Raw genomic sequence first — 14,377 nt, 5'->3', positions numbered from 1 at the left:
GCACGCGTGCGACAAGTCCCGCGGCGCCGTCCTCCTGCCCCCGTTTTATTACGTACACACATCGCGCGTACGCCTCCCGCGGGCACTTGTCCTTGCCGCCCTTTTCTTGTACATAAACAGTGCTACTTCTGCTTTTTTTCTGCAATCGGAGCGTGTCGCGGCGTGGGCGACCGTTAGAGTGCGCTTTTAACGTGGGAATCGGCGCTCTCTGATTTCGCAAAACAACGAGAACGCCATACGTGGCCGATATGTTATTATATATTGTAAAGCACAGGCCGCACGCGCTCAGTCCGTCGGCCGCGAGGGGTCGTCGTTCGCCGGATAGAGAGAGAGAGAGAGAGAGAGAGAGAGAGAGAGAGAGAGAGAGAGAGAGAGAGAGAGAGAGAGCGTTAACCTCTCGACTCATACTCGCCGACGCGAGCGCGCGCGGGTACATCTTTATTTTTAACTGCGAAGCTATAGAAGCATTCTGCGCGGAGATCGTGATGGGGGAGGCGAAAAAGAGCCTGTGCGCCACCTATCGACCTAGTCAGAGACTATTAGCAAAGGCCGGTCCAAAAATGATCACAGGGTGGCAGAAAAGACGAGGATGACGACGGAAAAAAAGGAAAACGAGTTTTCTCATTGTTTTGCACGGAGTCGCGCGGGTTTCTGCGCATCCGCGCGAGGGAGAGGGTTTTGGCGGGTCGATTTGCCATTGTTGCACCGGCGTCGCGAGTCCCTCTCTCGCTTTACATTTTACTTCTCTATATCGCTCGGTCTATTTCGCTAAATCCGTACCCAGAGCCCTTTTTCACTCGATTTTTTACCCCGCCTCCCTTTTTCCGTTTGTCTCTCTCTCTCTCTCTCTCTCTTCTCGCTCGCCTCTCTCTAGTTCATTTCCCCCGGCGCGGCGTTTTAGACCTTTTTTCCCGGGGTATACATTCCTATGTACACGTGTAGGCGAGCCAGTGCACACGGCAGGAGAAGCGTATATTTTCCCTCCCTACCCGGCGATTCCCTCTCTCTCTCTCTTTTTTATTCAAACCTTTTTGCGCGCCCAGCTGCCTGTCAATTCACGGACATTCAGCGAAAAAACATCAGCCGCCGGGGGCGTTGATATTTTTTATTAAAACTTTTCGAGAGGATGATAAAATCTTCGTGGAATAACGCATATACATAGCTGGCTTGTGATTTACGAAAACGCGTCGCGCGAGCTGTATATCTATGTAAATGGAATTGTGAAAAGTTTGACTCGCCACGCGCGCGAACTTTATGGCGGATATTCAAAAGGCCCGCGAAAAAAAGTCGAGCGCGAGCGAATATCGATTCGAGCGTAATCGTATAACGAAACGAATTTCGACCGCGTGGAAAGCAAACACAGACCAGGCGATAATTTTTCAGAGCTCTTTAATAAAAGCGAAAACGGATTTATATCGAGCCGAGCGTTTTGGAAATAGCGCGGAATCTCTCCGCTGAAAATTAATCAAGCGATAACGAAAAAACACGGCAAAAAGTGGGCTCGAAGAATCTCTCACGCGCGATGCATGTGTCCTCTCCGTATAAAGGCAATAAACACACAGAGCGCGCGCCGGCAAAAATAAATCGGGCGCGAGAGTCCTTGACCTACGACAATTCCAGGTCATCTCCGAAAGACAGATAAAACTGGTCGAGAGAGCTGCACAAGCGAACGCCGCGGCGAGGGAGAGAGAAAGAGAGAGTAAGCATGTATATATATATATATATATATATATATATATATATATATATATATATATATATATATATATATATATATATATATATATATATATATATATATATATATATATATATATATATATATATATAATACAAGCAGAGAGCCTGGCACGAGTGAACGCGAGCGCGCGCGCATACACGAGATTTTCGCACTCGCTTGCATGGCACACACTATACGGCGAGGTATAAAAGAAGTAATCGGAAGCCCCCCTCCCCCACTGTGGCTTATCTGCGACACAATTAAAGACGAGTGTCGCGACAGCCGCTTCTTTTGTAACTCGCTAAACAGTGTGTGCGTGTGTGTGTGTGTGTGTGTGTGTGTGGTCGACGGGAGTGTTCTCGATCGAAGACTTTCGGAGGAAACGTTTATTCCGAGAGATGCACTTACGTAAAAGCGGAACGTTCTTCGAGAGATAAAATACACTGAATATAAACGCTGCAACTCGCCAGGTATAACACCAGAACGTATAAGTGCGCGTTTACGCTCCGGTGTGTTACGCGACGATGAAACATGCGAAAGCCAGGAAAAACTCTGCAATAATTTAAGCGAAGAAATTCCGCCACACTACACAGCAAAACAAACGAGCTGAAAACAAACAACAGCCGTACAACAACAAACTATCGTCCCGCGCACGCGTAAGCCCGTTCGTTAATTTTCGCGCGATATTCATCAAACGGATAAAGTTTCTCGCTGGAATAAAAAAAGCAAAAAAGCGATTAATCCGCAACGCTGAATAAAATATACACTCGGCGCGACCGCTGAAAGATTAGCCGCGGTGCGTAGGTGTATAAAAACAAAAAAGCGAAAAACGTCGATATAACGCGTCTCTGTATTGAATGAACTCGCGCACTGCAGCGTAATCGATAATCGCCGATGGTTTTTCGTTAAGTAACCGGCATCTCTCTCTCTCCTTCGCTCTCTATACACCCCCGCGCAATCGATGGCGAATATAAAGCTCAACCTTGCGCGGCTCAGGGACTTCGGGAACATAGTCCTTGTACACATTTTACAACGTTTATTAAAAAAATATATCCAACCTCGAATCTGTCTCGGGGGGGATCCACGGAAATCGAATCCTGTTGACTCCGCAGTGTGTCGTGGGAAGTGGACGCGTAGAAAACAGCAGCTTCGAGGAAAAGATAATAATTCGGCTGCCGGATGACGCTGCAGTTTGCGCTCAACGACAGCGCGTTAAGGTATCGTGATACACGCAGACGCTCGCACCGGATGCGTAAGCTTCTTTTTCCATTGTAATACGTCGCTGTGCCGTTGCCCCGAAAACGCCGCGACGAGACTCTCTAGCGCGCATAGTTCGTTTATTTAACCTAGAAAGTGCGCGGATAATAATCTCGACGGCGGCGGCAGTGCTTTCGTCACGTGACTCTAATCGCGCGCCTCGTCTTACTGCTGCACATCCGCGATAATTGCGTACGTAAACTCTTGGGAGAGAGAGAGAGAGAGAGAGAGAAAATTGTCGAATTCCAGCGGTGTTAATGAGACACAATGTATCGGCTGGAAAATTCGGGGTCATTTTATTCGCGCGCGGATTCTCGTTACGAAGTGCGCCGGATGAAAAATATTCCTATGCAGCTCGGGCTCTCTCGCGTACAAATGCGATCTCGGAAACTCGAGACTTGAAATCGGAGAATTTCCTCTCTTTCTCTTCCTCCCCCGAGTTGTATTTTTCCTCGCAGAAATAAACCGAGGAATCTTTGATGTCGTTATCACTGCAGCGAGAGAGTCTCTCGGTGAAATTCGAAAAACTCCGCTGCATCGTTAGAAAGATACCTGCTGCAGCGGGCTTTTCATCACTGCGAACTCGCTTTCTTCGCGAATACACGCAGCGTCGTGCGTAACACTTAGAAAACGGAGTCTTTTTTTTTAAATCAGCCAGTGACGCAGAGTCTAGCGCACCTTTTTTGCCGAATCGATAAACGTATAATACGCGCCTTGGTCTTCGTTGTCGTTAAAGTCGGAAGTCGCGGCGATGACAAGTTTTTCATCGAGTGTCTGTGTGTGTGTGTGTGTGTTGCGTGTGTGCACACGATGATAATCTCGGCATTGTGCGCAGCTGTATACATATGCTCTCGCATGCCGCCGCTATACTTCGAGTCTGAAATAATAACACGAGCGCGGGTTTAGTATGCGCGAGAGCGACGCCGATGAGTCAAATCGTTATCTCGCCGCGGCGATCGCTGCTTTTCTTTCTCTCTCCGCGGCTCCCGATTCTTCGTGATTACGATGTAATTATTCGCGGCTCGGTGTCCGTCGCGCGAGAAATTGCGGGCCGGATAAAAAGGAAACGTGACTCGGTATACAGAACTTAGTTATACGCATCGGACTGCCTCGGATATGAGAGATAAGGAAGTGGCGGTGATCGGGTAAGCCTTGATCGGGTCGATCATTCGATCGGGGGATACTCGCGAGCGATGCGTTCGACGAAGTTACAGTCGAGGAAGTTATGGATACTTGTTGACAAAGAAAAGACAGAGGATTTTCCGACTTTTTTACAGACAAGTGCACAATCGGTCAGTAACAACCGAGAAAGAAAGAGAGCACGCAGCGCTGCGGAGATAAGGAAGTAATAAAAAGCGATAAGCCTTGATCCTATAAATAAATCGATCGGGAATAAGGCATAGTTTACGGTAAGTGAGATGCAGCGCATATTGTATACGCAGCGAAAGATTCTTGTTGTCAAGAGAGACTCTGCGATTTTTGCACACGGCCCTGGGAGAGCCGCAGCAGCGGTGGTGGCAGCGGCAAGAGAGAGAGAGAGAGAGAGAGAGAGAGTATGTATAACTATAGGCATACGCACGCAGCCGACAGCGGCGGCGCGGAGGAGGAGAACGAGGGAAAGGAAAAAAACTCGAGACGAGTGTAAAAAGAGAGCAGGAGAAAAAAAAATCGCGGCGAAATAAAACAAGCGGAGGCGGAGGAGAGCGCACGAGATAGGTAGATACGCGCCGCTGCTGCAGCGGAGAGAAAATGAAGATGCTGTGCAGTGCGGGCATAGGAGGAGGAGTAATAATAACGTGAACTACTATATTCACTGGCATAGGAGCCACCGCCGCTACTGTCGTATACTCTGCGGAGTGGGAAAAGTAGTACGACTATACGCGCTGCGGTTCGAGCCATTGTTCCATTTTCGGAGCCGTCTAATCGAGCGTTAAGTCCTGAAAAATATGCCGATCTATGTATACACCCAGAACGCATCGGCAGCTTAAACGCCGCTAAAATCAGCCGATGAGTTCGGCCGACCTTGCGAGTGCTGTGTGTTCGGGTATCCCGTGTCCCGTGCACTCGAAGCCGTCCTTATAGGACAACGACGGCGCGTGCATGCATGCATTATATATATGTATATATAAGGAGCCACAGCTGTGCTGCAGCAAGGTGAAACTTGGGCTCGGTTGCGCCGTGCCTCGACACTTTCAAGACTTCTCTCTCCCTTCCTCTCTCTCTCTCTCTCTCAACGCGCCGCGCGCGAGCGGACGGGGGAGGAGCGAGAAAGAGAGAATCGACACACACTCGAACTTGAATCGGTGAAAAGTAAGGTTAGTTTTTCGCGTCAATAGCGTCCTGTGTGTGTGTGTGTGTCAGCCGCGGGAATTCGGTTATTTTTTTCGCAATACATACGCTCGAGCGTTACGAAATCGGCGACAGCTCTCTGAATTCCAGTGCGCGAGTGCGCCGATGCTTGCCGTCTAGTACACTCGTAGTAAAAGTTGTAGTAGTAGTGAATTCGCGGATAGTAAAGCAGCTTCTCGCACACGTATACGCGTATATTGTACACCGGTGCAGCACAATGACTCGCGGCTCGGAGAGACGCATGCCAGAAGGGGACAGTATTACAGCGGAAGAAACGGAGCTTCGGCGCACAGTAGGTATATAGGTACTCACCGCTTTTCCAGCTAGCCTCGCGTAACGCCGCGCTCTTACATTTCCGGCTGTTGTTGTGCCTCTTCTTCCGCGTGCGCCGCTCTTCCCTTCAGTTCTGCGTGGCTCGCGCTATCTCGCTCCTCCCGTCTCCCTCGGGAACCGACTGCCTCCAGGTGTCCGCTCGACTCTGTACTGTACGCGGGGCCGCGCGATCCTATACCTGCTGCATGTGTGTGTTTGCGTTTCTGTGTGCGCGCGCGTATATATGTACACGGAGAAATCAACTCTGTATTGTCGCTCTCTCTCTGCGCAACGCGCACGGAGACGGTCGGACGCGTACGAATTATCAGGCGCAACTGGCGGCGGAGTGTGCGCTCGGACTCGGCGAGCATCAGCTCGCTGCCGGAGAGACCGAGCGAGAGAGAGGGAGGCTTTGCGAGAGAGCGAGACGGACGTATATTGTGAGGTTATGGCGTCGACGCGCCGCGCAGCGACTCCACGCGAGGTCAGGCTCCCCGGTGCGTCGAGTTGTCGCCGCCAGGGGGCGACACCGTACGGCATCGGCGACCCCGAGGAGATTCCGAGTGTCGTGCGTCTGTGGAACTGTGCTGTCCTGCCGAGTGGATTCTTCGAGGAGTAGTCGACGCCGAAGGGATTCTCAGGTGAGTTTTCGCACTGTTTTCGGCCGATTTCCGCGAAAGCTTCGCCGAACGGGTAACGGGATCCCGAGGCTTGAGAGTAACGACCCAAGAGGCGCTGCGGTCGCCGCGGCGGGGGCGGCAATTTCGAAAATCAACCAGGAAACGGAAGACGGACAGATGTTCGCGATTCAATGAGACGCGGGGAGACAAAGAGCTTCCGTTGGATCCTCGGTTCTCGGAACAGTCTGTGGCTGTAATGAACAACTCGAGAGAGAGAGAGAGAGAGCCAGGCTGATTCGGTTTGTTCGTAAATAGATTTTATTTGCAAGCTAAACACTCATATCGTTGCTACAGTGGTCTACGACGATAATTGTAAAATCTTTAGTCTTGTTTAATATTGACGTTACAGTATTCCTTATCCTCCTTTGGCTCAACTTTGATTCTCCTTCTCGATAAACTACTTGTTCACGACATCGATTATTGCTCATAGGCCGGTACTATATATAGTAATTTTTTTTAAATCTCTACGCAGTCGTCATTTTTTTTTCTCTCTTTTCACTCGTTGGCACTTAAAATATACACACAGCGTAAATAGTACGTAATATCGTCGACTCTCGGCGCTTATACAACAAGCGCATACGTTCGCTCGAGTAAACTCCATAGAAATAGAAGATTCAGCGAAATATCGTCATTTCGTAATAATAAATATATATATATATATTTTTTTTTTGTATAAATCCATATTGTATTTTGTTTGTATATCATATATTATTATATGTATATGCGACTAGCGTAAATTTACTGGTATCACATACTATATTGACTATCGTGTTGCGGGCGGAACTCTCGGAAAGTTTCTCTCTCACGAGCATTTCACTTTTCAATCACCGATTGATTCATAACTCTACTCTCCTTTCGTCTCTTTATATTTTTTCGCTCCTCTGCGGGTATTCGCCGCGTTCGCGCCTTAATGGCTTTTGAAACTTCCGTTTCGAATCTCGTTACTTTATACGCGATAAAAAGTGAGCTGAAAAGTACGCTAAAGTCGTTCTTCGCTGTTGATTTCGTCTTAAAACTAGTGTTAAAACGCGAATGCGTATCGTTATTACTTTCATATTAGTTTGCACCTTCGTACTCGGATATATACTTGTATACGTATTATTATAATATCTAATGACTTTCTTATTAATTTCTCGTATAATAGAGGCTTCGGTACTTTCAAAAGATCCGAACGCGTGTTATATACTTTCATTTTTGTACGCAATTCGTAGACGTTCCTCTGTTTTTCATAAAAAGTGCACACTCAACCTACTCTACACACCTCTGTAAACGAAAACGATAACGAAAAAATCGAATAAAAATTTAGGCCGAATCGACGACTGCCGCTTCCTCGGAGGGACTCGGCTGCTGCTGCTGCGGTGTTGGCGGTGGCTGTTGGCTCGGATTGGCCGTGGGCTGGAGACCTTGAAGCTCTTGGACGCCTTGGAAGAGTTTGCCAGGAAAGCCTTGCAGCAGATCGTAGGAGACGGGCGTAGGGGGCAGGGCGGTCGTGTGGGCGTGGGGCGATTGCAGCACCGCGATGACTCGTCGCAGCTCCTCCAGCGCGTTTCCTGCGTCGCATAAACACACGGCACATGTTACTTTCTACAACCTCTCGAGAGTCGTTATTCAATTGCGCTTGCGTAACGCGAGGTGTAAGTGCGCGAGTTTGTTCCTTGTTTTTTTTTTTTTATCTCGGAAAAAAAAAAGGAGCTATTACGCAACGCCGATAGTCATCTCGCGAGACACGCTTAATTTATGGATAACGTCTCGGAGCAGAGCGCGCTGAACAAACGTCCGCTATTCCGAGCGAGTAATCGTATAAATTCACGCGGATGCAGGAGGCGCTTCGTTGATCGCAATGCATCTGACCTTGCATGAGAATGTAATTCTTGGCGAGCAGCAGCGTCGCGATCTTCGAGAGCTTCCTCACCGACGGACTGTGCGCGTACGGGATGACGGAGCGCAGCTCGTCGAGAGCGTCGTTCAAGTCGTGCATCCGACGTCTCTCCCGGGCGTTGATGTTTAAGCGGACGCTCTTGCCCTGGCGCGTCGTCTTCGATTTGCCCGGGCAGTTGAGCCGGGACACTCCGGACCTTGAACCCAGACAGTGTTCATAAATTTCAAGATTTTGCTATTACGAAAAAAAAAACAAACAAACAAACAAACAAACAAAATAAATAAATCAAACTAAATGAATAACAGCAATACCTCTCGTGATCGGGCCTGTTCTCGTCGGAGGAGGCCGAGGCGTGCGCGGGCTGCGGGGGCTGCTGCTGCGGGGGCTGCTGCTGAAAGTAAAAGCCGCCAAGGCCGACGGCTCCCAGAGGAGTCCTGCGGCCGGGCGCGCTCTGCGGGTTCTCCGAGGGCGAGTAGACGACCGGCGCTTGGTGGCCGGCTATTACCTGCTGCTGCTGCTGCTGGTGGCCGGAGCCGCCCGGTCCCCCGTGGTAGCCCATCGGCTCCAGGGACGGATTAGCGTGGGCCGCGAGCGGGTGCTGCTGTGGACGGTTAAAGTGCTGCATTTACATTGTATAGCTTTGGCTCTCGTAATATCCCTCGAATTTATCGTATAACTAACCGCGCTTCGGTGCTCCCACGCCCAGGCCGGGTGTCTCTGCCAGGGCCCGGGCTGCTGTTGGGGCTGGTGCTGCAGGTGGGCCTCGGGCATCGGTTCCCGGCGCTCGTCCTCCTCGCAGGAGCTGCTCTCGCCGTCGTAGGACCTCATTCTCCTCTTGATGGACGACTTTTGCTCTTTTGCGTGCGGCCGACTCGTTGTATATAAGCTCTGCGAACAAGGAGATACATTGTATGTAGACGTTAACGTTGAGTGTGATCGCTAGTTTGCGCTTTCAAAGGAGCGTTGACTTTGCGAGGGCTGCGGATACGCGCGTGTGCTGATGCTCTTTCATTACACTGCATATACCGACACTGGGGTGACGTGCGTGCGCTGCGGTCTTTTTAATATTTAAGCGTCTCCTTTGTCGGCAGGCGCCTTTCGATACCCTTCGCATAGCGATAAACGCTGATTAACGGGGAACTTGTGGCTGTGACTTGATTGAATAATTAATTAAATTAGCATGATTAAAAGATGCGCACTTACTCGGAGGGCTCTCAGCTGAACATCGAACGGGCGGCGCAGCTGTGCTGTGGGATTTCGTCAAAATTTCATCGCTGCCGCTCTCCTCTCCTCGATTCACTGATGAATGAGAGAGACGCTCCGAATCACGGCCATTTTATTCGCGCTCGACGCCTCGATTAAAAGGCTCGCCGCTCAGCCCCTGTACCTGCACCCTTGTTGCGTATCACGTCACGGCACCGCGTCGATCTTCTGTCGCCCTGAATCTCGACTTCTCCGATTGCGAAAATCCACGAGTGCAGTGCACGGGTGTGGGGAAGTGGTTTGTTAAAGGACGGGATGGGAAAAATAATAATAGAGGGAAAAAGGCGGAGAGAGAGAAAAAGAGAGACGGGCGACGCGTACGTGTGCGTTGTTTGGGGTGGCTCGCGGCAGTCAACCCCCTGCGAGATGCGGCTTCGAGATCGGGCCTGGAGATGGCGGCGGATGCTGCGCGCGATGGACCAGCAACTGGCGGACTCTGGCGGGGGGATGACGACGACTCGTGGATTGTGGCTCGGATGATCAGTGGCCGATCGGTGGTGACTTGTGTGAAGAGAGAGAGCTCGTGGATTAGTAACCGACTTGTGGTGCATGAAGGACGACGTGCTCGCGGTCCAGCCGGATGCTGGGCTGGGTGTTTTTTTTTTTTTTTTTTTTTTTTACCGAGCGCTGGTCGATTGTCGGGTTGATGTTGAGATTCGGAGGTGATTGGACTGTGGCTTTGATAACGCGTTGGTGGATCGGGAGGGAGATTTGGTGCTGCGTTATAGGCGGGATCAATACTTTGTAAAAAATGCAGTAGGAGTAAAGTATGCGCGCATTAATTCCGACGCATTTTCGTCCATTACTTCCAAAAAGCACGCGCAACCTGCTCTGCATTTCCCTGCAACAATATCGCAGCATCATCCCCTCGCGAAACGACTGTACAACGGCGTCTAGACACACGGTAATCACGATTCAGCGTTTTCCCCCGCGTTAACAAAAAAGTACAGCCGACGCATAACCAATCAAGAGATAAATCTCTCTCGCGCCGGTAAAATGCAGAAAACGCGAATAGCGAGAGCGCATCGAGTCGTGAGAGAGAGAGAGAGAGAAAAAAAGTCAAAGCCCGCGCGCGTATAACGAAGTCAATTAGTTCGCCGCGCGCGACGCGCATCGATAAATAAGAAAATACGAGAGAGACTAGCTCTTTCTCTCCCGGCGGCGATGAAAAGGGCGAAAGAGGAAGAAAAGGCGTATAATTCGAGCTGCGCGAATTCCGATCGTTACGCCGTTGAGCGAGAAAGAGGAGAATCCCCGGGATGTACATCGGCTGAAATATAATCAATGATGACTGCTCTAATCCTCCGCCGTCAATTGCACGGATTACGAACACGATATCTCTTATAAGGCGAAGCGAGGCTCGGGAAAATTGCGTTTTTTTCTCAAAGAAAAATTTCGCATCTATGCGTGTACAGGGCTTTTACGGGGCATCGAAGGCCGGGGGGGGGAAAAAGCGAAAGATACGACGTCGGGGCGTCACTCTCAATATTATCATTCTTCGCTGTCGATTTGATGCGCGACGAGCGCGAGAAGGAGAGAGAGAGAGAGGCCGAGCCTTATCAGTTATCGATTGTTCGGCCGGGCGGCGCTGCGGCAGCGCCGCGCGAGAGAGAAGAGATCGATCGTAGCAGAGCAGCAGCAGCCGCGCCGGTGTGTATACGTCTATATATGCACATATACATATAGACTCGGTGCGCGCAGGTTGAGCTGATGTAGCGCGCGCGTCGTTTTGAGGCTCATGTTGATTAGGGGCTATCTCGCGGACTCTGCACAATGAGAATTGACGATTCGCAGCACTGATTACACGCTCTATCTGCGCGACAGCCTGGTGTGCTCTGGTCTTTTGCTCGTGTAACGCGCCGTCGTTAATTAATTGGGAGAGAGAGAGAGAGAGAGCTGCAACCCTTTATATCCCGGACTCCCCTTTTTCACTGCTCTCTCTCTCTCTCTCTCTTTCTCTCTGTAATTGTTTTTGCGCGCGTCTTATAGCCCATTGTACGAGCGCGCTGCAGCGGACGACGCTCGATTTTATCATGTATATGTTTGATTTTTACGTCGCTTTTCATACTTTTTCCGGCATATCGTCAAAGTAGAAATAGATGTTATCCCTTAAACTTTCACAGTCGACATTTGAAATTTTCAAAACCCATTCATATTTCAGCGATCCGTGTATGAAAGCTCGGCTTTAATATAGTGTTGTCATAATAGCGTTCGATTTTCGTCCATTTTCCACGACGCCTCTTTGACAATCGATACGCATCGGGTATATAAATAACCACGCGGCGCTGGAATTATTATCCCCGAGTCGTCCCCGATGGCTAGTTCGCCCGATTTACAAGATCACGAACGACAGATGGTACGAACAATGCTCCGATTCTCCGTTGTATTATCGCTGCATCCAGGTGTGTACGCCCGTGCGTGTATAACGAATTTTACCAGTGTGTGCTACGTCGCGTTATTATCGCGCGCGAGAGTAAGTATGTACGGAGCTTGAAACTCCCGCGAAACTGCGCGTATAAAGCTGGAATTTAATGGTCCTTGTGTAGTTTCGCCGTGCGGTGCATTAGTCGGACTTTTGAATTATGCGACGTTGTTGCTGATTGTTTCGCGTCGATATTTTGGCAGAAAGAGGGCGCGTACACACTCGTGACGGCAGTATGTGGATAATTTTTCGAGTGTCCTGATGCGTCAACGCGTCAACGATCTAGTCGCCGTCCACTGCGCGTATTACGTACACGGACCGGTACTTGCTTTTACGCTTTACCGCGGCTCTCTCCTGAGACTCTCCCAATTGTTTAAGATGCTCTCCTGGATATCGAGACGCCCATCGAGTTTCTTGCATGCTCGCTCGCTGCCGGCGCTTTCGAAGATCGTCCGCAACAAGAACGGCGCGTTATTACGATCTTTCCTCGTTGCAGAGGTGGGCGCTCGGCGCTTGGGAGGAAAAAAATCTCATTAGTTTGGGCAAACAGTTAAATTCAACGTTTTACATTGTTCATTTGGGGGAAGATTGAGGGGGAGGGGGGGGGGATGCAGGGTCCCTCGAGTCCGCCGCCGCCGGCGGGAGAAGAAGCGGCCAAGCCCCGGCCAGCTCTCGCTTCAAAGAGTCTGCTGCTGCTGCTGTCTATGTGCGAGAGAACACACACACACACACACGCGAATGTGTACGGTTTACAGCACGTACACGCACGTATCCGGGCGCGTGCTCTCGCGTTCAAATGTGAGGGTTAACGGGCTCTCGCTCGCGTCCGTGTACGTTATTATACGTCCGTAGGTACGGATACACGCGAAAAAGAGATGAGAGAGAGAGAGAGAGAGAGAGAGAGAAACGAGATGTGTGCTGCTGGGGGTGGCTGCTGCTGCCGCTGCGGAGCAGTGTGGCTTTCGGCTGGGTGGGTGGGCTCTGTAGAGTCGACCTGAGCCTCTCTCTCTCTCTCTCTCTCTCACTCTCTCTCTCTCGGGGGGATGAGGGGGTGGTGGACGCGAGGGTTGCCACGGCAACGCGCGGCGGCGGCGGCTTACTTTAGCTCCCGCTCGCTCTCTTCGGATCAATACAGCATCACCGCGATAGTTCCCCGGACCAAACAAACCCCCTCTTTCTCTCTCTCTCTCTCGCTCTCGAGTCTCTACCAGCAGAGCACCCTATACGCGCGCGCTGATGCCGGATGCCACTAGCAGGGATGTACTCGCTCTCTTGCTACCGAGGGGCTATCTAAAAACGTTTTCTCACCTCTCTCTCTGCAATAATCTTCCGTCTCTCTCTCTCTTCCTCCCCGACTCGCTTGTGTTTTTTTTTTTTTTATTCGTTGTTAGCCCCTCGGCGAAGAGAGCCGTTTTTTCTTCGCGTTTAATTTTTTCCCTGCGCTCAGCTCGTTGCTCTCTTATACACTATTTTCCTTTTCATCGGCATCTTGCCCTCGCACTGCAAACGTATATATATATATGTATACTATATAATAGTAGCTCGAGCGCATTGTCCGAAAAGTTATCGCGGATCGGACGCTGTGTTTTCCCTCCTCGGCGGGGCGCGGGGGGGGGGGGCTCCTTTTTCCAAACTTTCCCTCTCGCTCCAGCTCCGTAAAATATTGCGCGCATCTCCCGCGATTCTCCTCACGTAGCGCGGATATCTCGCGTCCCCTCGAGCTCCGGGCGCCTGGAAAAAGAGGAAGGAGGAGCTCGTTATTTGCTGTGAATTTTGAATTATAAATAGCGCGGAGAGTTGACAGCAGTAGTTATATATAGAACTACGTTTTACGGTGAGAACAGGAGGATTCGCAGGCGAGCCATTACCCGGTAGTAAAAATGTCCCGGAAAAGCAGTTAAGTTTTAATTTACCGCGAGCCGTATATTTTTAATTAATTAATCGCATGTGTATCAAAGAGCTTTTTTCGAAGACGCTCTGCAATTAGCCTCTGCTTTTCGGCGAATGAATATTCGATAGAGAACAAGTTTCGCGTTGGCATACCTATAATGTATAGTGTAAAACGGCCGCATTAAAACTTATAAGAGCACGCGTTTACCGCGCATATAAAATCGTTCGCTCGCTCCTCTTTACAAGTATAGTATACACTTGCATGTATTGTATAAGCGGCGGATAGGAAAAGTTTGGAAAAATTCCCCCAAGGGTCGCCTGCGTCTATAGCTGCCTCTAAAAGAAGAATAATCTCCGGGTAAATGGCATTTTTCCCCTTGGCTCTGTGTCTATATCGCGCCGCTGCACGGGAAGATTTCGAGGAGGGCTTACGGCCGTATAGCAGCGATATTCAGCGGAAAGTGGCCTTTTTAATGTCTCTAGTGGCCCTCTCTCCTACACCGTATATCCGAGAGAACTTTCAATAAAATCAATTTTCCTGTACAAAAGAAGAAAAAAAACATTCAAATTACCCGTATATACGTAACGCCGAGTGTCTGGGGTAA

General features: G+C 50.0%; 2 protein-coding genes across 8 annotated transcripts in view; both read right to left on the bottom strand.

Moving 5' to 3' along the window:
- The window catches only part of LOC100121285, a 35,707-nt gene extending 29,616 nt beyond the window's left edge, over window positions 1-6,091 (bottom strand). For 3 of the 4 annotated variants that reach the window (XM_031929770.1, XM_031929769.1, XM_016985401.3), the window contains exon 1: window positions 5,639-6,090. The gene's annotated coding sequence lies outside the window, so the exon portion shown is untranslated. Of the gene's footprint in view, window positions 1-5,638 lie in introns of all 4 variants that reach the window. The other variant, XM_032599487.1, reaches the window with a different exon arrangement.
- Window positions 6,092-6,553: 462 nt separating this feature from the next.
- On the bottom strand, window positions 6,554-12,711 carry LOC100121306 (class E basic helix-loop-helix protein 23). Of its 4 annotated transcripts, XM_031929773.1 has the most exons (6): window positions 10,082-12,711; window positions 9,401-9,961; window positions 8,879-9,085; window positions 8,509-8,816; window positions 8,170-8,393; window positions 6,554-7,868 (listed from the first exon to the last, which is right to left on the bottom strand). In XM_031929773.1, the coding sequence occupies exons 3-6, from the start codon at window positions 9,023-9,025 to the stop codon at window positions 7,621-7,623; spliced, it is 927 nt and encodes a 308-aa protein (XP_031785633.1). In that variant the 5' UTR covers window positions 9,026-9,085; window positions 9,401-9,961; window positions 10,082-12,711; the 3' UTR covers window positions 6,554-7,620. The 4 variants fall into 4 exon arrangements, with proteins under 4 accessions (XP_031785633.1, XP_016840891.1, XP_016840892.1 ...); XM_016985402.2 differs by having other exon boundaries at window positions 9,401-12,711; XM_016985403.2 differs by having other exon boundaries at window positions 8,509-8,798; window positions 9,401-12,710.
- Window positions 12,712-14,377: the final 1,666 nt, after the last annotated feature.

This window comes from Nasonia vitripennis, chromosome 4 (assembly GCF_009193385.2).
Source record: "Nasonia vitripennis strain AsymCx chromosome 4, Nvit_psr_1.1, whole genome shotgun sequence".
Classification (NCBI taxonomy): domain Eukaryota; kingdom Metazoa; phylum Arthropoda; class Insecta; order Hymenoptera; family Pteromalidae; genus Nasonia; species Nasonia vitripennis.
This window is presented reverse-complemented; position numbering and strand designations above follow the sequence as displayed.

What these genes read in the sequence shown, in the direction of transcription:
- LOC100121306 (XM_016985402.2), bottom strand. Translation starts at nt 9,025, where the DNA reads ATGAGGTCCTACGACGGCGAGAGCAGCTCCTGCGAGGAGGACGAGCGC. An exon ending in AACAGGCCCGATCACGAGAG is followed by an intron (nt 8,394 to 8,508) that starts GTATTGCTGTTA and finishes TCTGGGTTCAAG; the next exon opens with GTCCGGAGTGTCCCGGCTCA. An exon ending in GAATTACATTCTCATGCAAG is followed by an intron (nt 7,869 to 8,169) that starts GTCAGATGCATT and finishes TATGCGACGCAG; the next exon opens with GAAACGCGCTGGAGGAGCTG.